Source organism: Lagenorhynchus albirostris, chromosome 2 (genome assembly GCF_949774975.1).
Source record: "Lagenorhynchus albirostris chromosome 2, mLagAlb1.1, whole genome shotgun sequence".
NCBI lineage: Eukaryota > Metazoa > Chordata > Mammalia > Artiodactyla > Delphinidae > Lagenorhynchus > Lagenorhynchus albirostris.
This window is the reverse complement of record NC_083096.1, coordinates 149582554-149605313: the sequence shown is the minus strand read 5'-3', so window position 1 is coordinate 149605313 and position 22760 is coordinate 149582554. Positions and strand designations below refer to the sequence as shown.

Genomic DNA, 22760 nt, shown 5'->3' with positions numbered 1-22760 from the left:
GGCTTAGTTGCTCCACAGCATGTGGCATCTTCCCCGACCAGGGCTTGAACCCATGTCCCCTGCATTGGCATGCAGATTCTTAACCACTGCGCCAGCAGGAAAGCCTACTCAGATGGTATTTAAGCCTAAATTCTAAGCCACATGGGAGAGTTATCCATTTTTCCCTGGATATCTCCCATGTATACATAAGCTCTACGTGTTAATAAACTTGCTTTTTGTTTTTTGTATTGTTCTTGTTAATCTCTTTGTTGAAGAGTCCTGTATGGGTTAATTTGTTGAGGGAATCCAACTTTAGGTAGTGTCGTTGGGAAGACCTCTCTGAGGTGGTGACATGTGAGTTAAGCCAGAAAAGATGTGAATGAATGAGTAATAAGTAAAAACTAGGGGGAAAGTATTCCAGGCAGAGGGAATAAATGTGCAATGGCCCAGAGGTAAGAACAGGTATTATGTGTGAGGAAGAAAGAGAAGGCCTGGCTAGAGCAAAGTAGACAAGAGGAGATTGTTTAGAGAGTTAGGCAGGGCCTGATTAGGGGGAACTTTATAGACGGTTGCAAGGATTCTAGATTTCATTCTCAGAGCAATGGGAAACCACTGAAGAGTTACTTGTAAGAAATGTACCAACTAATGTGAGATGATAATAATAGGGGAAATTCTGTGTGTGCAGGGGCAGGGGCAGGGGGAAGTATACGACAACTCTCTGTACTATCTGCTCAATTTTTCTGAAAAATCTAAAACTGTTCTAAAAAATAAAGCCTACTAATAAAAAATACAAAACTGAAAAAAAAAAAAAGTCCTGTATGAAAACCTAAGATGGATGGAGCTTTGACTTCTCCTAACCCCCAGTACCTTAGATTGTGACTGTATTTGGAGATACGACCTTTAAAACGGTCAAGTTAAAATGAGGTCCTGAGGTAGACCCTAATCTGATCTGACTGATGTCTTTAAGAGATGAAGCAATTAGGACACACAGAAAAAGATCATGTGGGACTTCCCTGGTGGTCCAGTGGTTAAGACAAGACTCTGCGCTTCCACGGCAGCAGGTGTGGGTTCGATCCCTGGTCTGGGAACTAAGATGCCACATGCCGCGAGGCACGGGGGGGGGGCTCCGGGGGGCTCCGGGGGGGCTCCGTGGGGCTCCAAAATAAAAAAGATCATGTGAAGTCAGAGGGAGACTGACACCATCTACAAACCGAGAAAGAGGCCTCAGAGGAAATCAACCTTGTCAATACCTTGATCTTGACCTTCCAGCCTCCAGAAGTGTGAGAAAATAAATTTCTGTTGTTTAAGCCACCTAGTCTGTAGTATTTTGTTATGACAACCCTAGAAAACTCATACAAAGACATTTTGCTTTATTTTCCAAATATGAAATTGCAATATCAGGACTTCCCTGCTGGCGCAGTGGTTAAGAATCCGCCTGCCAATGCAGGGGACACGGGTTCGAGCCCTGGTCTGGGAAGATCCCACATGCTGTGGAGCAACTAAGCCCGTGCGCCACAACTACTGAACCTGTGCTCTAGAGCCTGCGAGCCACAACTACTGAGGCTGCGTGCCACAGCTACTGAAGCCCACGCACTTAGAGCCCATGCTCCGCAACAAGAGAAGCCACTGCAATGAGAAGCCCGCGCACCGCAACGAAGAGTAGCCCCCGCTTGCTGCAACTAGAGAAAGCACAGCAACAAAGACCCAACACAGCCAAAAATAAATAAATTTTTAAAATTGCAATATCAAATATGCCTTATCAAACTATACATGCCTCAGCCCCATTTCTCCTGTGGATTTGCTTTTTCTGGCCTCACTTCTACCATCTACCCCGCTAGAAAATTGCTGACCTGTAGAATAAAGACCAAACTCTAGAGTATGGCAGTTAAGGCCTTCCTGCCCACCCCCATTGCCCTCTCCCCCTCACTCATCTGAACTACTAGTATTTCTCCACCTCTCTGGCTGGTTTGTTTCTCCATTCAGGGGTCATGGAGGGCAAGGTGAGAGAAGCAGGCTCTTGTGGGCCTGATGAGGGACTGGGTGGGATATCCATATGGTGAGAGGTTGAAATGGAGATGAGACTAAAGGCAGGGAGTCCAGCAAGGTGCTGTAGCAATTATCCCAACCTGAGAGACTGTGACCCAGATTAGGGTGCTTGGGGAAGATGGAGCGAAGTGCATAGATTTCAGAGATATTTGGAAGATAAAACTGACAGGAATTGGGTACTCAATAAATATTTGTTGAATTTCCTGGCTACTGTCTCTAAAGTAAGCTCTTTGGTTGCTCCTATGTTTAGTTCCTTCACAGCACTTTTCACAGCCTGCAGCTACCTTGTTTATATACTTGCCTATTATCTGTTTCCATCAAGCAGAATGTAAACTAAATGAGGGCTGCAACCTTGACCAATCTTATACACACAGTGCTTGGCACTTACTAGGTGCTCTCAGATCTTTGAGGACTGAACAGGTTAATAATTGATTGGATGGTACAGAGTGAGCAGAGAGGTGAAAGGACAAGCCCAGGAAGAAGCCTGTGATCCTGGGATTCAGAGGGGTTAAGATCCCACCTTTCTACCACCCCACACCAGTCAAAATGGCCATCATTTAAAAGTCTACAAATAACACTTTTCATCACGTAAGAGGCTGTGGAGAAAAGGGAACCCTCCTACACTGTTGGTGGGAATGTAAATTGGTGCAGCCTCTATGGAAAATGGTATGGAGTTTCCTCGAAAAACTAAAATAGAGTTGCTATATGATCCTGCAATCCGACTCCTGGGCATATATCCAGAGAAAACTATAATTCGAAAAGACACATGTGGGACTTCCCTGGTGGGGAAGTGGTTAAGAATCCACCTGCCAATGCAAGGGACACGGGTTCGAGCCCTGGTCCGGGAAATCCCACATGCCACGGAGCAACTAAGCCTGTGCACCACAACTACTGAGCCCACGCGCTGCAACTAAGGCCACGCACCTAGAGCCCGTGCTCTACAACAAGAGAAGCCACCGCGATGAGAAGCCCACACACCGCAACGAAGAGTAGCCCCTGATTGCTGCAACTAGAGAAAGCCCATGTGCAGCAACGAAGACCCAACGCAGCCAAAAATTAATTTAATTAATTAATTAATTAATTTAAAAAAGAAAAGACCCATGCACCCCAGTGTTCATTGCAGCACTATTTACAATAGCCAAGACATGGAAACAACCTAAATGTCCATTGACAGATGAATGGAAGAAGAAGACGTGGTACGTATATAGAGTGCAATACTACTCAGCCATAAAAGAGAATGAAATAATGCCATTTGCAGCAACATGGATGAACCTAGAGATTATCAATCCAAGTGAAGCAAGTCAAAAAGATTAAGACAAATACCATATGAGATCACTTATATGTGGAATCTAAAATGTGACACAAATAAAATCTACGAAACAGAAACAGACTCACAGACATAGAAAACAGACTTGTGGTGGCCAAGGGGGAGAGGGCATGGGGGAGGGATGGATTGGGAGTTCGGGATTAGCAGATGCAAACTATTATATATAGAATGGATAAACAATAAGGTCCTACTGTAGAGCACAGGGAACTATATTCAATATCCTGTGATAAACCATAATGGAAAAAATATGAAAAAGAATATAGATGTATAACTGAATCACTTTGCTGTACAGTAGAAATTAACACAAAATGGTAAATCAACTATACTTCAAATAAAGTAAATTTTTTAAAAAGTCCCCATCTCTCTGTCTCTGGCCCTGGGAACGGTGGGCATAGACCAGATTTAGGGGTTCAGATGGCCCGGGGACCACCTGCCCAATTGTCTATTGCTAGATTTGAGAAAATACAATTCCCATTCCTCACTTTCTGGCCTCTGGCTGCTGACCCAGGGCAGTGGTTGTTTTCAGGGAAAGGGAATAGGCACTCCTCCAGAACCTGAGATCTGCCCTTCAAAGGTGTGGATGTGGGTAGCGAAAGATGTGGCCTGGCTCATGTCAAAAGCCTTGAATGCCAGGCCGTTTGACCCCAAAACTCAACATAGCAGCCCAGGCCTCCACGCTCCTCCCCACGCCAGGCAAGCCCAGCTAGGCGCGTGCAATTCCTCTCAGGCCCTAAGGGGGGCAGCACTGGCCTGAGCCTGGGGGGCTTTGTCCAAGGGCGTGGCCAGTGCCAGAGCGCGCAAATTCCCGCGCACTTAAGGGGGAGTGTTGGTGACGAGCTCAGGCAAAAGCGAGCGCCGCCCCTGCCTCTGTCCTCCAGGCTGGAACGCTAGTCCATCTAGTTGCCAGGGGGATTCCCCAGATGTCCAGGCCCCCCCGGACCTCAGCATAAGCCCCCAAGGATGAGGGAAAAGAGGACCCCCATTAGAGGGACTCTCAGTCACCAGGTAGGTAGGGGACCGGGGACACAGCTGGCTCCTACATCCTGATGGCCAGCAGCATGGTGACTAGCGGTATGGCTACGTCTTCAAGGCTGGAGCAGGAAGCTGGGCCTCCGGGTGCATGGGTGGGAGGAGGAGCTTCTTGATGACGTAAGGCCCGAGGAAGGGCGTGGCTTTTTGGTGACTCGCCTCCAGGAAGGGGGCGGGCTCTTAATGACGAGACACCAGGGAGGGGGCAGGCGTTCATTGATAAAAACGCTGGGCTCTCTCGGGCGCGAGCGCCGCGTAGCAAATCCAGCCAGCGCCACGCGCTGCCGCGGCCTGGCGGAAGCCAGAATTAGCCGGGCCCGCGCAGCGCCGCACCGCCCTCATGGAGCCCGCGGCCGGCTTCCTGTCCCCGCGCCCCTTCCCGCGTGCTGCCGCCCTGCCAGCGCCCCCCGCCGGGCCCGGACCTCCTGGGAGTCCCATGCCGGGACCTGAGCCGGAGGTGCTGGCCGGGCCGCTGGCGCTGGACCCTGGGCGCCTCATCACTGACCCGCGCAGCGGCCGCACCTACTTCAAAGGGCGCCTTTTGGGCAAGGTGAGCTGGGGGGTGGTGTCAGCGAGGGTAGAGGGGGACCCTGCCGGCCTCTTTGCCCGCGCGGGACGTGGCAGGGGCGTTTGGCCTCGGCGCGGGAACCTCTGCTGGCCTGCCCTGGCGCTCCCCTGGAGCGCCCTGCCTGATGCCCCCTCCTTATAGGGGGGCTTCGCCCGCTGCTACGAGGCCACTGACACAGAGACCGGCAATGCCTACGCGGTCAAAGTCATCTCGCAGAGCCGCATCACCAAGCCGCATCAGCGCGAGAAGGTGAGCCGGGACCCAGTCCCAGCAAACGACGGGTGGGGTGGGGACAGTGGCGTGGGAGCCCTTTGCGGATGACAACCCCGCGTCCCCATTGCAGATCCTAAACGAGATTGAGCTGCACCGCGGCCTGCAGCACCGCCACATTGTGCGTTTCTCGCACCACTTTGAGGATGCTGACAACATATACATTTTCCTGGAGCTCTGCAGCCGAAAGGTGAGGGATGGTGATGGAGGTGGGGGAGGGAATGGGGACCTTAAGACCCAAAGTTGGAGCCCTGGTTTTCCTCAGCAAGCACAAGTGGAGGGAGGATCCGGGAGGGCAGACGAGGGGCTGAGGCAGTGGCTCTCTGCAGTCCCTGGCCCACATCTGGAAGGCCCGGCACACCCTGTTGGAGCCAGAGGTGCGCTACTACCTTCGGCAGATCCTTTCCGGACTCAAGTACTTGCACCAGCGAGGCATCTTGCACCGAGACCTCAAGCTGGGTGAGACTCCTGGGCCAACAGGATGGGGGGTTGGGGAGGCAGAGAAAAAGGCGTCTGACACATTTCTCTACCCCGGTCCAGGAAATTTTTTCATCACTGAGAACATGGAACTGAAGTTGGGGGATTTTGGGCTGGCAACCAGGTTGGAGCCCCCGGAGCATAGGAAGAAGTGAGTGTTTGAGGAGGGGGGTGGCCACAGTCTGTGTGACACAGATGACATGCGTGACAGACACTAAATATGTATGTGGTAGGCACGATGACTGCCTGATGTGTCTGTGTAATAGATGGGAAAGGATGATGGGCTGTGTGTGTGTGTGTGTGTGTGTGTGTGAGATGGTGGCAGTGGCAGCCTGGGTGAATGGGAATGATGGAGAGGCTGTGGGTCCTCTGTGTGTTTAGTCCCTGAGACGGATGGGTGTAAGGATTCTTGGAGGTGTATGACTGATCCTGTGTGAATGTGGATGGTGACATAAGAATGTGTGAGATGGACTGAGAGTGTAGGGATGGTGGGACATGACACCCCGTGTGTCACGATAACCTGCTGTGGCAACGAAGACTGGGTGTAAAACAGATAGCATGTGTGGTCGTTGAGTGTTTATGGGGGACCTGACAGCTGGTGTTGGTGTGTGTGGCACAGACCATAGGAGGTGACAGCCTGTATGGGTGTCTGACAGACGGGAGTGGGGGAAGGAGGAAGGGATCAGTGATGGACCCTCTGTTGACCCTGGAGGAGGGGGCTGGGTTGGGGGTCAGGGCCTCCCCCTGTCCTGCAGAGCAGCTGAGCAGCTGGGCCAGGCGGGTGGGCAGGGACTCAGCTGCCATCCCTGGCATCCATTGTCTCAGAACAAGCAGGAGTTCTCTGGCCTTTGGTGACAGGCAGCTGCTTTGTCTGGACTCACAGTGGGGGCAGGGATGAGGGGCCAGCCAGGCTGCTTCTGAACCTTGTCCTCTGCTCTTCCCCACCCCCTTTCAGGACCATCTGTGGCACCCCCAACTATGTGGCCCCAGAAGTGCTGCAGAGACAGGGCCACGGCCCTGAGGCAGATGTGTGGTCCCTGGGCTGTGTCACGTGAGTCCCAGGGTCATGTGCACAGAGGGGGCACCCAGGGAGGCATATGTTCCACTTTACTCCTGACCCCCTTTCTCTGCCCCACAGGTACACACTGCTATGTGGGAGCCCCCCCTTTGAGACAGTTGACCTGAAGGAGACATACCGCTGCATCAAACAGGTTCACTACACGCTGCCTGCCAGCCTCTCACTGCCTGCCCGGCAGCTCCTGGCCACCATCCTTCGAGCCTCACCCCAAGACCGCCCCTCAATTGACCAGATCCTGCGCCACAACTTCTTTACCAAGGTTTGTGGCCCCCGAGACATGTCCAGTCTGCGGATTCCCAGGGGATTGAATGGGAGCAGGTGACAGGACCCCTGCACTGCTCTTCTCTGCTCACACGCCTTCTCTCTTCAGGGCTACACCCCCTACCGGCTCCCTGTCAGCAGCTGTGTGACAGTCCCAGACCTGACACCCCTTAACCCAGCTAGGATTCTGTTTGTCAAAGTCACCAAGAGCCTATTTGGGAGGAAGAAGAGTAAGAGTGAGTCTGGGACGTCAGTGGTTTTGAGGGTACAGAGCGGCAGGGAGCTTGTCAAGTACATGTGAGGGTGTGAGGCTGAGTCCCTGGGGAGAGCGTGTGTTACACAGGCACGTGGGTATGCCTAACAGTATCATCCCAGCGGGAAGCAGGGGGGCTGGACAGGGTTCTGAGGATTCTCTCTCGCCCCACCCAGATAAGAACCATCCTGAGGAGCGGGACGAAGTCTCCTGTTTGGTGAACAGCCTCACTCGGATGTCCATTGGCCATCAGGGTGCCAGGCCCGAGGTGAGGTGCTCACGTGGACAGTGTTCCCCTGACTCACCCCCACCCTAGCAGCTGCGGGAAGCCTGGGATAAAAGAGGCTGATGAAACATCTAGCCTCGTGGTGGCCTAATTGGCTGTGTCTCATCAGCCAGGAAGGGCTGACCTGGGGTGCCCCGGGTGCCAGGGCAGGGCCGGGCCATGGACTCTCAAGGATTTGGATTTTGGGGCCTATCTCACTCCCTTTCTCCACCCAACCCTCCAGGCTCCGGCAGCTTCAGGTCCAGCCCCCGTCAGCCTGGTAGAGACAGCACTTGAGGACAGTTCACCCCGTGGGACACTGGCGAGCAGTGGAGATGGTGAGCCACCAGGAGGGTGAAGGGTGCTAGAGGTTGCTGGGCCTGAGACCAGGCCCAAAGGGAAGGAGTGGGTGGAGAGTCACTGTCTAGGACCTTGAGGACTATTGCCTAATTCTCAGTGCCCTGTTCCCTTCAGGGTTTGAAGAAGGTCTGACTGTGGCCACAGTGGTGGAGTCAGCCCTCTGTGCTCTGAGAAACTGCCTGGCCTTCATGTCCCCAGGTGAGGCTGGGGTCTGGTGTATGTGAATGGTGGTGGGAGTTCTTAGACTGGGAGGCCAGGAACAGGTCCTCATTCCTTCCTCTTCCATGACAGCTGAACAGAACCCCGCTCCCCTGGCCCAGCCAGAGCCTCTGGTGTGGGTCAGCAAGTGGGTTGACTATTCCAACAAGTTTGGCTTTGGGTATCAACTGTCCAGCTGCCGTGTGGCCGTGCTCTTCAACAATGGCACACACATGGCCCTGTCAGCCAACAGAAAGTAAGTGGTGTCTTGGGGTGTCTTGTATCCAGCCCACTGTACTCAGCAGGGCTGTACCTTGGTGTGTGCTCCTGGGCTCCCGGACCTGCAGTCTCTCGGGGGAGGGGCGTGGGTACAGGGCTCCATCGGACTTCTGTCTCCATCTCCTCCCCTCCAGGACTGTGCACTACAACCCCACCAGCACCAAGCACTTCTCCTTCTCTGTGGGTGCTGTGCCTCGGGCCCTGCAGCCTCAGCTGGGTGTCCTGAGGTATTTTGCCTCCTACATGGAGCAGCGCCTCATGAAGGTTTGTGGACTGGGGTGGAGCACGTTGAGGACGAACACATCCTGATCGCTTTCTGTTCCCCTTTGGGGGTGGGAGGGCGAGGGGATGGGTGCTGCAGCTAGAAGCTGAACCTCTAAGGGAGACATGAATGGAGAGAGGACTGACTCATGTCAGACAAGTGACCTGCCCCTGCTCCCAGGGTGGAGATCTGCCCAGTGTGGAAGAGGTGGAGGTGCCCGTCCCCCCACTCCTGCTACAGTGGGTCAAGACTGATCAGGCCCTACTCATGCTCTTTAGTGATGGCACCATCCAGGTAAGAGCTCCTCTTGGAGTTGGGGGTAAGGTCTGGGAGGTCCAGGGTGCTGGGGAGGAAACGGTCTGGGCCTTAGGCCCTGATCAGTGCCACCCTCCTGCACACAGGTGAACTTCTACGGAGACCACACCAAGCTGATCCTCAGTGGCTGGGAGCCCCTCCTTGTGACTTTTGTGGCCCGCAATCGCAGTGCTTGTACTTACCTTGCTTCCCACCTTCAGCAGCTGGGCTGCTCCCCAGACCTGAGGCAGCGGCTCTGCTATGCTCTGCGCCTGCTCCGGGACCGCTGCCCAGTCTAGGCCCCAACCTGCGGGGCCGGCCACCACCCAAGCCCTCAGGCCTGACGCCTGTGCCTGTAAGGCTCTGGCCCTTGCCTTTGTGGCCCTCCCTGTTCCTTTGGTGCCTCACTGGGGGCTCTGGGCCGAATCCCCCAGGGAATCAGGGACCAGCTTTACTGGGGTTGGAGGCGGCCTCCTACCCCTTCTCCAAGAAAAACCTAAGCCTTAGCCCCCCGCTAGGGGGCGTTATTTATGGACCACTTTTATTTATTGACAGACATTTATTTATTGGGATGTGAGCCCCAGGGAGGGCCTCCTCCTGGTATAATAAACCGTTTTTGCAAAACTCGGGGGAGTCCTCACTCGCAGTAGAGCCTGTGGACCGTGGCCACAGGGAAGAAGGAGGCGTTGGTGACCGTGGCCGTGGCCAGCCTGTCGCGGGCCCAGTCCTAGAGCGCGCGGTTGACCACGCACATGCCCTGTCCGGCGCGCGGCCCCAGCACCACGCTGCACACCAGCTTGTAGCGCGGCGGGCTGAGCTCGCGCAGGCGCCCGGCCTCGGCGTGGGAGGAGCACGCTTCGCGCAATCCTGCCTCCAACGCCGCTTCCAGGGCCTGCTGTGTGTACGCGGCCTCACCGCGCTCCCCTGGCGCCGACTCCGTGCGGTACGAGGGCGCTGCTCAGCGGGCGGTCGCCAGGGGTAAGCCAGAGGAGCTGACCCACGAGCCTAGAGGGGGCAAGGGGCCCAGGGATGGGCGCCGACCCCGAAGACCTGCGCCTGGCCCGGCCCGCGAGTTGCGGCGCGAAAAGGACGAGGCGGGACCTAGCACGCAGCCACGGCGGGAGGCCGGGCCCGTGCCGTCTGGTCGGGTCTCATCGATGCTGGGCAGACGGCCTGGAGGCTGCGCTGGTGATTGTTTCAGCCCATGGTCTTTGGCAGCCTCCTCCTCCTCGTAACCGGAGGGCACAGGCCTGCCAGCCGTGGACCTGCCGGCTGGAAGACCCACGCTTGGACGGGATGGCCCTCACTGGCCGTCTCTGTACACCATCCCGTCTCTTACTTAATGATAAGAGTTTTTAACCCCTAATCCCTTCTTACCTGTTTTTTTGGGGACAGGTGAATCAAATAGTGCGGGGCTGCGTGGATTCCTAGGTGCTTAGAGGGTTAAGGGCTGTTAGGGACACAATAAGGGGAGAGATGCTGCTCAGACTATCATCTTGCTATCCCTGCCCCCTGAGCTCCACTTTCCTTGGGCACTATGGAGGTTAGTTAAATGAGCTCGAAGTACACCTCCTTTTCTCCCTTCCACCTGACTTCACCAGCAGGAGAAGGGGGAGATGTATCTGCCCTCTGCTTCAGCCTAGACAGTGGCGCCTCCACCCCCTGACCAGAGGGAGGGACAGACAGACCCAACTCCTTCATCCCCCACAGATCCTTCTAGCCCTGTGAGTCTTGAATCCAGACATCCTCCACCCCTACCTGCTCTTAGGTGGCTGGCACAAAGATCCCTACAGCTGGCTGCGGCTGGGGCCAGGTGACTCAGGATGGTCCTTCCACTCTCTGCTTTTGGCTTCCGGCCCTACCTCCAGAATCACTTCTGGGATGGCTGCCCTCTTCTCCCGAAGCTCCTCAGACACCTGAGTCACCTGTAGCCTTTGGCCTCCAAGCTCTCTCCTAACAGCCCTTGCCTGGCTGGCCTGGCTGGCAGGTGGGAGGTTAAGGGCCCCTTGCCTTTGTTGTGGAGTTGCCATGGGTTACTGGGCAAGCACTCCCCTCTTCCCGGTTCCCTCTTTCCTGTCCTGGCTCTGGCTTAACCTGGGAGTGTGCCTACTATGAGCACGTGCCAGGTGACTGAGTCATCAGGGGAGAGGGATCAGCGGGGGCTTAGAGCCCAAGGGCATACAAGTCTGACTGAAGGGGCAGATGTAGAGAGGGGCTCTGGTCAGATTGGTGTCCCCCCACCCCAGAGCTCTTGACCCACTGTCCATTTCACCCCTTGTGAAGACTGGCTCTCCACTTGTCAGCAAGTCTCAGAGGGCCTGGGATATGGGGAAACCCTGAGGCTGTGGCGGAGGCCCCTCAGAAATCCGGACCTGGGCCTACGGGAAGAAGCTCCCCCACCCCCGCCCCCGGCCCTGTCATCTCCCCGTCAGCCTCAACTAGGGCAAACGTTTTCCGTTCCCTGTGCCTAGCTAGGGTGTGGCTCGGATGACTTCCTCAATTCAGGGCTGGGGGAGGGGAAGGGAGACCCATCCGAATACAGACCTGATGCAACAGTGATGACTCCACTCTTAAGTGCACCCTGCTGACCTCAATGCCCTGGGGCTTGTCCCCAGCTATCCACACCTCTTGTGTGCCCTACTGCTCAGATTGCCGACCCCCCCCCCACCCTCCGTTCGGTTGCATTTCAGGGATGCCAGAGATCATGACTCCTCTTTCAGAGGTGACACCTCCTCACCTGACCCCTCTCTGGGAGCAACAGGACTGCCACCTCCCAAACAAGCCAGGTCTGGGCCCTGAAAACGGTCCATAGGGACAAGGACTTTCCCCGCTGAGGGGGGTTCCCCAGGCCTGGCTAGCCCGATCTTGACCCTGTATGCCTGTTGGGGGGAGGGTGGGAGGGGGCAGGGAGTTTGAACTCTGAACCCAGGACAGGCAGGGGCCAGGGTGCCAAGACCCTCCGACTCTGCTTAGGGCCCCTCTAGGGCTGAAGTTTTCTCTGGGCCTGTGGGAGCTGGGCGGGGCCTCGTCTCTGGCTGGGCTCTAGTTTCCGTGGAAACCCACAGGCTTCCCACCCCAGCGCTGCCTGGGCATGCTCCCAGCTGGGGCCTCATCCACAGCCAGCCTCTCCTCCCGAGTCCAGTCCGCTCTACCTTAGCCTCTCTTGGTCCCCTCCCTGAGTCCCCATCCCCAGGCCAAGCCTCTGGCCTCCTCCACTGGCCTCTGATGCCTTTAGGAACCTGGGCCTCCTGCCTCATTCCTAAACTTTAGCTTCTCAGCAAACAGGCCTCCCAAGCTCTTGCCCCTCCCTCTCGGGCCTTTCTATCTCCTCACCAGCTTTAGGGCTCAACCAGGCCTCCTGCTCCTTCCACCTACCGCCTCCCACGGACCAGCAGACAACAGGCCTCCTAGGCTGTTCCTCCTGCTCACTCCCCTGCCCTACCCCACCCATGGAGACCCCAGGACTGATTGTGCACGGGGAGGCTGCGCCCTTTTCCACAGCACTCCGAAGCCTCGTCAACAACCCCCTATACAGGTGAGGGGGGGCCCTGTTTGTGGGTTTTCCCTAGCTGTCTCTGCTGGGCCCCTTGACTCTGAGGAAGCTCTGGGTACAGAGGAAGTGGGGAATTAGGACTTAACCCTCCTCCCTGGTGAACTCAGTCTGGGGAAGTCAAGTGTAGAGGATAACTACTGGTCGCTTAGTGTCTACGAGAGCGAGAGGTGGGGGCACTGGGGACAGGAGCTCAGAGCAGCTATGTGACCTCAGGGAAAGGCCTTCCTGTTTTGGATCTTAGGCTCCTGGCAGAGAAGAGCCCTCTGCCCCCAGGACCCTGAGAAATGGAATGTAACTTGAGTGCCTCCCTAGGGAGGCAGAGGAGCAGATAACACTGCTCTGGGAACTGCGGACTCACAAGAGGAACAAAGCTCAAGAGACTGAGCCAGAGTTGCAGACAGGAAGTGGTTCAAGGGTGCTGCCTGGGGCACACTGCCTGCCCAGGATGCTGTGCTGTCTGAAACCAAGGGATAGAGTACGGGGGTAACGCTGGTCAGGAGAACTAGAATGCAGCTTTCTATTCCCCCTGCCTCAGAGCTAGGCCCCTCCCTACGGGTCGGTGACTCCTATAACCCTACTTCTTTGGGCATCGCAGTCTGGTCTGAGCAGTGGGAACCCCCACGCCTTGGACCGGAGACTGGGAGGCTCCAGGAAGCTCAAGCTTCATCTCCTGCTTCCTACCCGCTATGCTGTTCAGAGGCCCAGAGGGTGGGGCCGGTAGTGATCGTGAAGATGGAAAATGTGGTCCGGCCTCATGATGGTGCCTCACTGACGTGTCTATTTGCAGCCGGTGCACTCTGCACCCCCAACCCTACCCTCTCCTGTCTGGAGGAGGCTGAAAAAGCTGAGTTTGCAGTCTGTGGAGGAGAAGCCAAAAAGAGTTTCCCTTCCCCCAAGACACAGGCTGCGGGGGAGGAGAGGGGTATTGGGATCAACCTTGTATCAGCCCTGGTGCCCCCTCAGTGATCAATTGATCAAACATAGCCACCTCCTAGGGTTTGGGATTCGCATCCCGTTTCAGGGATGAGAAAGCTGAGTTAATGAGTAGGAAGTCTCTTGCCTAGGCACCACAAGGTGGAGGTGGAATTAGAACCACACCTGTGTGACCCAGACCTTCGGATGGAGGGACTGTCTCTTTTACAGGGCAGATAAGTAAACGGAGTTGGGCAAAGGCAAAGCCTAGAGTTGCACAGAGACTCTGGCCTCCTCTTCCTGGTTCTCTGCCCCTCTCTCCCACAGTGATGTTCGCTTTGTCGTCGGTCAAGAACGGCAGGAGGTGTTTGCCCACCGGTGCTTGTTGGCATGTAGATGCAACTTCTTCCAGCGACTTCTGGGCTCAGAGCCGGGCCCCGGGGTGCCTAGCCCTGTGGTGCTGAGCACCGTGCCAGCTGAGGCCTTCCTGGCAGTGCTGGAGTTTCTGTACACCAACAGTGCCAAGCTGCACCGCCACTCCGTGAGCCCACCGGGCAGGGGTCTGGGTGGGAGGAGGGGTGGCTGAGGGACGGGGGAGACTCCTTTCCACTCCCCCAATCACCCACTCTGCAGGTGCTGGAAGTGCTGACGGCGGCTGTGGAGTATGGGCTGGAGGAACTGCGAGAGGTGGGTTTATGTGGCGCCTCATCTCGTTTCCCCCGCCTCTTATGGGCTTCAGTTCCTATCCTGCCTCACACACCGGCTAGCCTGGAGAGCAACGTGCACCGGTACAGACAGAAGTATGGGTATCTCTGTGTAGATAGGCATTTATGTGTGCCTGTGTGCAAACGGATATGCGCGTGCCCTGTGTGTGCTGTGGGGGCATGTGGGGTGTTTATGGATGGTGCTGTAGATACCAGGATAAGTTAGCCTTGATCCCTGTTCTTCAAAGAGAGACAGACACAAGAAAACTCTCAACCCAGTGCCATAAGAAGTGTGACAGATAAGGGCAAATGGTGCTGAGACTGTACGGAGAGTCTCTAGTCTCGCCACCAGGGAGAGAGGAGGGGAAGACTTCCTGGAGGAGGAAACATTTGTGTTGGATCGGGTAGAACAGGTAGGAGTTTGTTCAGAGGGGGAGAGGAAAGATGGCGTTCTAGTTACAGAGACAGAGGTACAAAGATGCTGGTGAGACATTTAATGTGGCTGGACTCAGTGTGTGAGAGGAGAGGGAGATATGAGATTGGAGAGCATGCCAAGGGCTGGTTCCTGCAGAACTTTCAAGAATTTGGACTTCTTTTACCCAGAGGGCAGGGGAAATTCATGAGGTTTCAGATAAAGGAGTGAGAATTTGGAAGCTAAGGGGAGAAGGGATTAGGGCTTACCACTCCAGTAAGGGGGGGCGGGGGTGGCAGTGGTTGCCCGAGAGAGGTGCATGGCTTTGAGAGAAGTGGAATTGTCATGACCCAGTGCTTTTCTGGATATGGGGGGTGAGAGGGAGATGTTGTGGATGAAATTCAAGTTTCTGGTTAAAAGAGAAGTGTCTTCAAGTCCAGAGGGGGACACATGGAGAAAGATAAGTGTCCTGAGAGAAAGGGAGAGTGGAATTTTCACATGGCTCTTATCTAGCTTGATTAGTGAGGAATGTACTAAAAGGTAGGTCGCTGGGCTTGGCTTTGCTAGTTTCTAGTTCCTCCAGGTTTGCCAAGTCTCGGGCCCTGGTGATTCCCTGCCTCCCTTGGCCTGGGAGGTCTGTATGGGCCTGGGGCTGCTGTAAGCCTGGGTGGCTCACTGCTCCAAGCCTGCTCACTGCTTCTGGACTGGGGCTGGGGTCTTGGAAGAGGGACATTTGGGCACAACCCACATTCGTTTCTGTTCCCAGCTGTGCCTGCAGTTTGTGATGAAGGTGCTGGATGTGGAGCTGGTTTGCGAGGCCCTGCAGGTGGGTGTTGCTGGACAGGCTTGCAGGTGGTCCCCCTGTGGAGGGCCGGGCTACATGGCCCCTCCAGTCTCAACCCGACCTCCCTCATTCTGCTCTCAGATTGCCGTATCCTTTGGCCTGGGACCGCTGCAGGAGCGCTGTGTAGCTTTCATAGAGGCCCACAGCCAGGTACAGCTCCCGACCTTCATACTCCCAACCCCACACGCCTCATCCTGCTCCCCACTGACCCAATCGCGGACCCACAGGAGACCCTCCGGACCCGTGGTTTCCTGGAGCTGTCGGCACCCGCGTTGCTGCTCCTGCTGCGCAGCGACAAGCTCTGCGTGGATGAGGCCGAGCTGGTCCTGGCAGCCCGGAGCTGGGCGCGCGTGGGCGCGGTGAGCGGGAGCTGAGGGGAGCGCGGGGTGGGGGCGCTGAAGGAGGCTCGGGCCGCAGGAACCCGGGGAGCGGGCGGCTGGGCAGGTGCCCCCGCCCGCCTGGGCTCAACGCTGGCGTCGGCAGGCGGTGCTGGAGCGGCCTGCGGCCGAGGTGGCGGCCCCGGTGGTGCGGGAGCTGAGACTGGCCTTGCTGGCTCCGGCAGAGCTGAGCGCCCTGGAAGAGCAGAACCGGCGGGAGCCGCTCATCCCGGTATGCACGCGGGGAACACGGCTCAGATTCACTCCGCGGCGTGGGGGGAAGGGCGGGGGGCACAGCCCAGGATCTGCGGGCTGAGGTAGGTATTGCGTGACTCCGCCATGACTCGCCTACCCTGCAGGTGGAACAGATCGTAGAGGCGTGGAAATGCCATGCTCTGCGGAGAGGGGATGCGGCCCGGGGCGCCCCGTGCCGCCGCCGGAAGGGTACCCTGCCCCGGGAGCATCATCGCTTTCTGGACCTGCCCTTTAAGTGACCAAATGCCACGACTTGCGAGGACTTCTGGGCCTCTCCTAAACTACAGCTCCCAACATGCTCCGCGCTCGGAGCGGGTTTCCGCTCCCAGCATGCCCGGCTAGCGGGGCGCAGGAGGGGCGGCAGTCTGACACGCGCAGGGGCTGTGGGTGAGGTTCCGGGGGAGGGCGGGCCTGGGCGGCGCGTCAGTAGGCTGAGTCTTGGCTTCAAGGCCCTCGCGAAGCGAGGAAGTGGGTTCCTTCGCGCTGTGCTCTGGCGTTACAGCCGGCTTTTGGGCACTCTCGCCCACCTTGTTTACTCATTTAATTCCCACATATCGTTTCAGCTCAGACCCTTCTTTAACTCCAGACCTGCCACCTGACGATCTCTCTCTAAATGTCCTACAGAGACCTCAGACTCAATCCAAAATTGAGCTCGCCCCTCGGCTTTCTCCAGTTTTGCCCCCATCGTGTTTCTCATCTCCGTGGGTGCCCAAGCTAGAAGTCTACCGCTCATCCTTGCTTTTTTCCTCTTCCTCACATCTGCCTCCCGTGGCTTCTACCTTTTAAGAGGCTGAAAGTTAGCAGAATATGCCACCCCAATATATGCCTTTTTGGCATAAGGTTATTTTAAGCTGATTATTTTGAGGAAAGGGGGAAGTTTTGATAACAGAGAAGTTACCCTTTTGTAATGGAAATGTTTAGAATGGAAATCTCCATTTGTAAGGGTGTCTCCCTCTCTGTACCAGGATGACTAACTCACAGGAGAATCTTCCAGTGAAGTCAGTGAAATCTGCTTAATAAACCTTATCCTTGCTTTTGGTGCTTTTTCCTGATGGCCTTCCTATAACTGGCCTCCCCACCGTTTTCTTTCTGTTGTTAGCTGAAGGAGGTATTTAAGCAGGTATTTTAGGCCACCTCAGGGAGTTACTCATTTTCCCCTGGGTATTTCCTATGTATACATGAGATATACATGCTAATAAACTTCTGGGTTTTTTTGTTTTCTCTTGTTAAGATGTCTTATTACAAAGGTCTCAGCCAAGAGCACAGAGAGTAGAGAGAAAATTATTTTTCCTCTCCTAAAAGATCTTTCCAGTTGGTTCAGTTCTCTCAGCCCAGTTCAGCCAGTCCTATCTGTGGCAGGAATCACTGCCACAGGCTCTTATTAATCCTCCTGCCTTCACTCCAGCGGCGACCCCCCCCCCCAACCATTTCCCACACTGCTGCCAGACTTGTGTAAGATTGTCAGCCCTACTCTCCTTATTAAGTTCCTCAACATTCCCACTGCCCTCAGGACAAAATATAATCTATTTCACTTTTAGGGAACTCAAAATTACTAGTGGTTCCAAACATTAGCAACTCTTCTCTCAACTACTGCCTTTGCATAAATTCGCTGGTCCGGAAGGCAATGGTCCTCCAGCTCTGGATTTACTTTCTTGGTTATTGAAGACTCCCCATTCATTTGTTACACATTTTTGTCTTCTTGAGGATCTGAATCTCCCTGGAGAAAGATCTCTGGGGCCTGGAATGGTGCCTTATTCATTTCTACTTCCCCAGTCCCTGTCACATAATCAGTGCTCTGTAAATGTTCAGTGATGACTTTGCTTTCTTATTTAAATATTATTTTATTCCATTAAGATACTATCAGTGTGGGGCTTCCCTGGTGGCAGCAGTGGTTAAGTATCCACCTGCCAATGCAGGGGACACGGGTTCGACCCCTGGTCCGGGAAGATCCCACATGCCGCGGAGCAGCTAAGCCCGTGCGCCACAACTACTGAGCCTGCGCTCTAGAGCCCACGAGCCACAACTACTGAGCCCGCGTGGCACAACTACTGAAGCCCGCGCACCTAGAGCCCGTGCTCTGCAACAAGAGAAGCCAACACAATGGGAAGCCCCCGCACCGCAGCGAAGAGTAGCCCCCGCTCACCGCAACTAGAGAAAGCCCGCGTGCGGCAACAAAGACCCAACGCAGCCAAAGAAAAAAAAAAAGATACTATCAGTGTGAAATTAGGGACAATTAACTTTTTTTTTTTTTTTTTGGCTGTGCCTCTCGCCTTGTGGGATCTTAGTTCCCCAACCAGGGATTGAACCCGTGCCCTCTGCAGTGGAAGTGCAGAGTCTTAACCCTGGACCGTCAGGGAAGTCCCTAATTGGAAAAAAATATTCTTCTTTCTCAGGGATTTTATGTAAAAATATATTGTGCGTGGATTAAAAATAGTTATTTGCTATTATTTCTCAAGACTGAAAATGTGGTTACCCTCAGTACCACTTTGTTTGGATAATGAAAATTGAAGACAAACTAGTCCTAGAGGACTGGTTTAACCTAGAGGACTGGTTAAATTAACTATGGTATATTTCTACAGTGATATTAAAAAATATCCATGATTGGGACTTCCCTGGTTGTCCAGTGGTTAAGAATCCGCCTTCCAATGCAGGGGATGCGGGTGCCACCCCTGTTTGGGAACTAAGATCCCACATGCCGCGGAGCAACTAAGCCTGCACGAGAAGCCCGTGTGCCGCAACGAAGAGCCCGTGCGCTGTAACAAAGACCCAGCGCAGCTAAAATTAAAAAAACAACAAAAAAAGAAATCCATGACCTTTGGTAAGAAAAGCACAGTGCAGACCAAGTAGAGCATGATTCATTTTGCTGAAAGAAAAGGTGATATTGAGAGGAAAAAGTTTTCCTTGCTTCTCTTCAGGTCCTTGGCTGGATCTGAAGATTAAACTGACAAAAACAATTAACAGGAGAAAAGCATACAATGTTTTTAAAAAATAAATTTATTTATTTATTTTTATTTGGCTGATTTGGGTCTTCGTTGCTGCGAGCAGGCTTTCTCTAGTTGCAGCAAGCGGGGGCTACTCTTTGTTGCGTTGCTCAGGCTTCTCATTGTGGTGGCTTCTCTTGTTGTGGAGCATGGGCTCTAGGCGTGCGAGCTTCAGTAGTTGTGGCACAAGGGCTCACTAGTTGTGGCTCGCGGGCTCTAGAGTGCAGCGTCAGTAGTTGTGGCGCATGGGCTTAGATGCTCTGCGGCATGTGGGATCTTCCCAGGCTAGGGCTCGAACCCGTGTCCCCTGCATTGGCAGGCGGATTCTTAACCACTGCACCACCAGGGAAGTCCCTACAAATTTATTTAATGTAAGTTTTTACGTGACATGGGAGCCTTCATAAGGAAATGAAGACCAAAAGAAACAGTTAAACCTGAGTATTTTTATGCTAGGTTAAAGGGTAGTAATCTGGGGGGGGAATTTAGCAAGACTTGCTCGTTAGAATTCTTCTCAGAGTCTCCTTGTCCTTGGAGATGATGCTCCCTTCCTCTCGGTATACTAAGGGCAGCTCTCACTTGAGAGTTTTATGACCTGTTTCATGGGGTGTGTGTGTGTGTCGGGCATTGAGGGAGTGAGGAGGTCAGAATGACTTTCCTGTTTTCTCAAACTCCTTCAGCTTAAAATACTCAATATGTGGAGGTGCCATATTTTAGGATAGCATGTCCTGAACCCCATCGCTAAGTAGCGCAGTGATGAAGAGAATGCCTCTTCTGGAGCCAAGGTGCCTGGGTTTGAATCTCAGCTCCATCATTTTCTGGCTTTGTGATTTGATTGAGGCTATTTAACTTTCTATGCCTCAGTTTCTTTGTTTATAAAATGGAGATAAAAATAGAATCTATTTAGGTTCTCAGGAAGATTAATTTTGTAAAGTGCTTAGGACTGTAGTGGGACAGTACATGTGTTTAGAAAATAAATCTCTTCATTCACTTGTTACACAAATATTCATTGAGTGTTCATGTGCTAGACATTGATTCATGGGATCTATCAGAGGACAAATCAGGTAAAGTCTCTGCCTCACAGAACCTACATTCTAGGAGGAGAAAGAGCAGACAAGTAAAGAAATGCATGTATGATATTCCGGGGCGGGTTTGTACTCTGAAGAAAAAACATGTTACACAGCGACGTGGTGGTGTGATCGGATTTACATTTTAAACGATTACTTGGCCTTTGTGTGGAGGATTGGGACAAAGACGGTCAAGGGAGTGAGGCGGGGGCTGGGAGGCTATTGCCGGAATCCAAGAACTCTTGGAGCAGCTTGCTAGCACTGGAGGAAGTAAAACGTATGCGGTTGCGTGAAGCATATACTTTGAATATGAGAGTCAGTGGGAGCAGCTGATGGCTGTGAATTCGGAGGACACCAGGTAGGAGATGATACTTACTTAAAGCCACAGATCTAGGTAACCTCCCCTACCGTGAGGTAGATCTAAGACCCAGGAACAAGAGAACCACATTTGCTAGCTAGCCCTGTCCTCTCAGTAATGCTCTTGCTGTAGAGCACTTTTCACTGAGATCCTGTATTATGTACCCATTTTTTTTTTGTTTTTTTAGTTCTTGATTTCACCAAAAACTTAAGCTCCTTAAGAGAAGGAACCGTGTATATTTACACGGAAAACTGGCATCGAGCGAGCATTGAACGGGAACAATCTGACCAAACTGCCTCCTCTGCTATTTTTGGGAAGGGAACCAATAAGCCTGATTGGAAATGAACACTGTTGCGCTTGATTTGTGTCGCTATATGTCGACCAGAAACGTTCAGTGCTTTTTCACGCCTTCCTTTATTTCGTCAACTTCATCACCTACTGCGAAGCCTTGGAGAGAAACCAGCAGAAAAGTAAAAGAGGCACACTTCGCAAAACGAAGTGAATAATTGGAAAGGAACTCCAACATCCGACACGAGCCTTTGTCTAAATTCCCCCGGGTAATTACAGACAAGTTGTTAAAACACAGGATCAAACATTAACTTCTCGTTTTTTAAACTCTAATATGTACCCCCACTAAAATACGCAACCTCAAAAAATAAAACAAACTCTCAAAACTGTTTCCCTCCCTGGAAATCTTCAGTAAAAGGCGAAAATTCTATACGATCTGAAGAAAAACCACAATATGGTTACTCGCTTCCGCTTGGAACACTCCCAGAACAACGTAACACTCAGCTCAGTTATGGTTGCTCCGCTCCTGCGCAGTTCGCGCTCCCTGCGTGGGATTTACACAGACCATAGATTTCTAATAGGCACTGTCCCCTGCAACAGTGGACAAACCCCGTGGGGGGAACTCAAGCAGCGTGAAACTGTCTTTTCGTGGTGCACCATGGGTATGCAAATCGCAGGCCGTTCCGGCAGCTGGGCGACACCAGCCGCTGGCCAGGCAGGGCGGCACCGTGGGGACCCCAGGGCTGCAGCGCTCTCTCGTCACTGTGGGTCCTCCCGGGAGCCGGCGCTTCCTTACCCAGGCTGAGGTTAAGTCCTACCATTCGGTACCCTCAGGGACCACCCCTCCCCCCACCCGCCCCCAACCCTGTTCTAGGGACAGAAGCAGAAACGGTCAAGCACAGACACTCAGGGACTTTGGGACCATATAGGAGGCAGGTCACCACCCCTTCTGGAGGAGATGGCATCCAAATTATCTGGAAGGATGGTTCGGGTTTATGGGAGGCGGAAACGTGTTCTCCGCAGAGGGAATGCCCTCTGTGAAGTTATGGGTGGGGAACATAGAAAGTAATCAGTCTGCCTGGAGTAGAGTGTGGTGTGTCTGAATGAGGGTGTGAATCCAGCCAGTCGCTGTCCTGAGAGAGCTGGGATGATGGCAGAGGCTAGATGGAGTTAGGCCTGGAAAGGGCTTGGCTTTGATCTTGTGATATCAGTGATGGGGAGCCATGAACGGGGCTGAATAGTGTGCACTGCCACGCAGGGTGGGCTGTCCTGCAAACACTGGGACTTGCCCCCAAGACTGGCTGTGGTCAGTGCCCCGGAACTGACCATTCCTGGGGTGGTCCGGCTCCAACTGGCTGGAATCCTTCAGCTGCTGCCACACCAGGACACTGGGCAATGTTTCAGGGTTATTCACTAAGCATGCAGTTGGAGCACAGACTTTCAGCATAGCTAATATCCCACAAACTACAGAAATAGAGAGCACCTATGAGAAGCCGGGTGATGTCTTACATAAATATTTCATTTAAAATCCTGAAAGGAAAAACTAGTACCCTACAAGATAGTCTCTAATCTTCCCATTTCACAGATGAAGACGCTGAGGCTCAGAGAGGTTCTCTGACTTTTCCAGGTCACTCAGCTGGTAAGTGGCACCGATGGAGTGACATCTTTTGCACTATTCCAGCCTGGTGAGCTCTCCTGCTCTACCCAAAAGCCCCTCCAAAGTGACCCAAACACTACTGGCTCCAAATCCAGTGTCCATCCCTTGGGCATCCTGGATGCATCCCCTACTCTAGGTTCCAAGCCAACCGCCTGCTTCTCTTAAATCTTCTCAAGCATCTTAGTGTTGATTCAGCTGCAGAAGTCTTCCCCCTCCCCCGCCACCTCCCTGCCCACTTTTGGTCAGAACATGATTTTCTGGCCTTTGGCCTGGTGGGGTGGAGTGTGAGAATGCAGCACTCTGGGGGTGGGATCGTTCCTGGTGAGTGGGTGGCTGGAACCCAGGGTGTGTATGTGTGTCAGTTGAGACCGAGCCCTGGGATAATTGGAGAAGGGCAATAAAAGGCCTC

The 22760-nt window shown here is 53.8% G+C and overlaps 3 protein-coding genes and 1 non-coding gene across 5 annotated transcripts; 2 read left to right on the top strand and 2 right to left on the bottom strand.

The window, feature by feature from the left end:
• Nucleotides 1-4230: 4230 nt before the first annotated feature.
• On the top strand, nucleotides 4231-9570 carry PLK3 (polo like kinase 3). Its single transcript, XM_060140230.1, has 15 exons — nucleotides 4231-4931; nucleotides 5091-5198; nucleotides 5293-5409; nucleotides 5549-5678; nucleotides 5760-5847; nucleotides 6652-6747; nucleotides 6835-7033; nucleotides 7145-7271; nucleotides 7465-7556; nucleotides 7798-7891; nucleotides 8028-8111; nucleotides 8205-8367; nucleotides 8525-8654; nucleotides 8833-8946; nucleotides 9054-9570. Exons 1-15 carry the CDS (start codon nucleotides 4722-4724, stop codon nucleotides 9243-9245), a joined length of 1944 nt encoding a protein of 647 aa, XP_059996213.1. The 5' UTR covers nucleotides 4231-4721; the 3' UTR covers nucleotides 9246-9570.
• On the bottom strand, nucleotides 9531-11652 carry DYNLT4 (dynein light chain Tctex-type 4). Its single transcript, XM_060141940.1, is given in 2 exon segments — nucleotides 9531-10232; nucleotides 11615-11652. Coding segments are annotated over 2 exon segments (687 nt in total). The 3' UTR covers nucleotides 9531-9583.
• A 360-nt stretch (nucleotides 11653-12012) lies between these two features.
• Nucleotides 12013-17221, top strand: BTBD19 (BTB domain containing 19). 2 transcript variants are annotated; one of them, XM_060140232.1, is made up of 8 exons: nucleotides 12013-12481; nucleotides 13739-13952; nucleotides 14099-14223; nucleotides 15287-15353; nucleotides 15453-15521; nucleotides 15599-15730; nucleotides 15855-15980; nucleotides 16108-17221. In XM_060140232.1, the coding sequence occupies exons 1-8, from the start codon at nucleotides 12396-12398 to the stop codon at nucleotides 16240-16242; spliced, it is 954 nt and encodes a 317-aa protein (XP_059996215.1). In that variant the 5' UTR covers nucleotides 12013-12395; the 3' UTR covers nucleotides 16243-17221. The 2 variants fall into 2 exon arrangements, with proteins under 2 accessions (XP_059996215.1, XP_059996214.1); XM_060140231.1 differs by lacking the exon at nucleotides 14099-14223 and adding an exon at nucleotides 14045-14098 and having other exon boundaries at nucleotides 15294-15353.
• A 3812-nt stretch (nucleotides 17222-21033) lies between these two features.
• LOC132516641 (U5 spliceosomal RNA) lies at nucleotides 21034-21150 on the bottom strand. The gene has a single exon (XR_009539448.1). It is a non-coding gene; the product is annotated as a U5 spliceosomal RNA (small nuclear RNA).
• Nucleotides 21151-22760: the final 1610 nt, after the last annotated feature.

What these genes read in the sequence shown, in the direction of transcription:
- PLK3 (XM_060140230.1), top strand. Translation starts at nt 4,722, where the DNA reads ATGGAGCCCGCGGCCGGCTTCCTGTCCCCGCGCCCCTTCCCGCGTGCT. An exon ending in TGGAGCTCTGCAGCCGAAAG is followed by an intron (nt 5,410 to 5,548) that starts GTGAGGGATGGT and finishes GGCTCTCTGCAG; the next exon opens with TCCCTGGCCCACATCTGGAA. An exon ending in CCCCCGGAGCATAGGAAGAA is followed by an intron (nt 5,848 to 6,651) that starts GTGAGTGTTTGA and finishes ACCCCCTTTCAG; the next exon opens with GACCATCTGTGGCACCCCCA.
- BTBD19 (XM_060140232.1), top strand. Translation starts at nt 12,396, where the DNA reads ATGGAGACCCCAGGACTGATTGTGCACGGGGAGGCTGCGCCCTTTTCC. An exon ending in GTCAACAACCCCCTATACAG is followed by an intron (nt 12,482 to 13,738) that starts GTGAGGGGGGGC and finishes TCTCTCCCACAG; the next exon opens with TGATGTTCGCTTTGTCGTCG. An exon ending in TCATAGAGGCCCACAGCCAG is followed by an intron (nt 15,522 to 15,598) that starts GTACAGCTCCCG and finishes GCGGACCCACAG; the next exon opens with GAGACCCTCCGGACCCGTGG.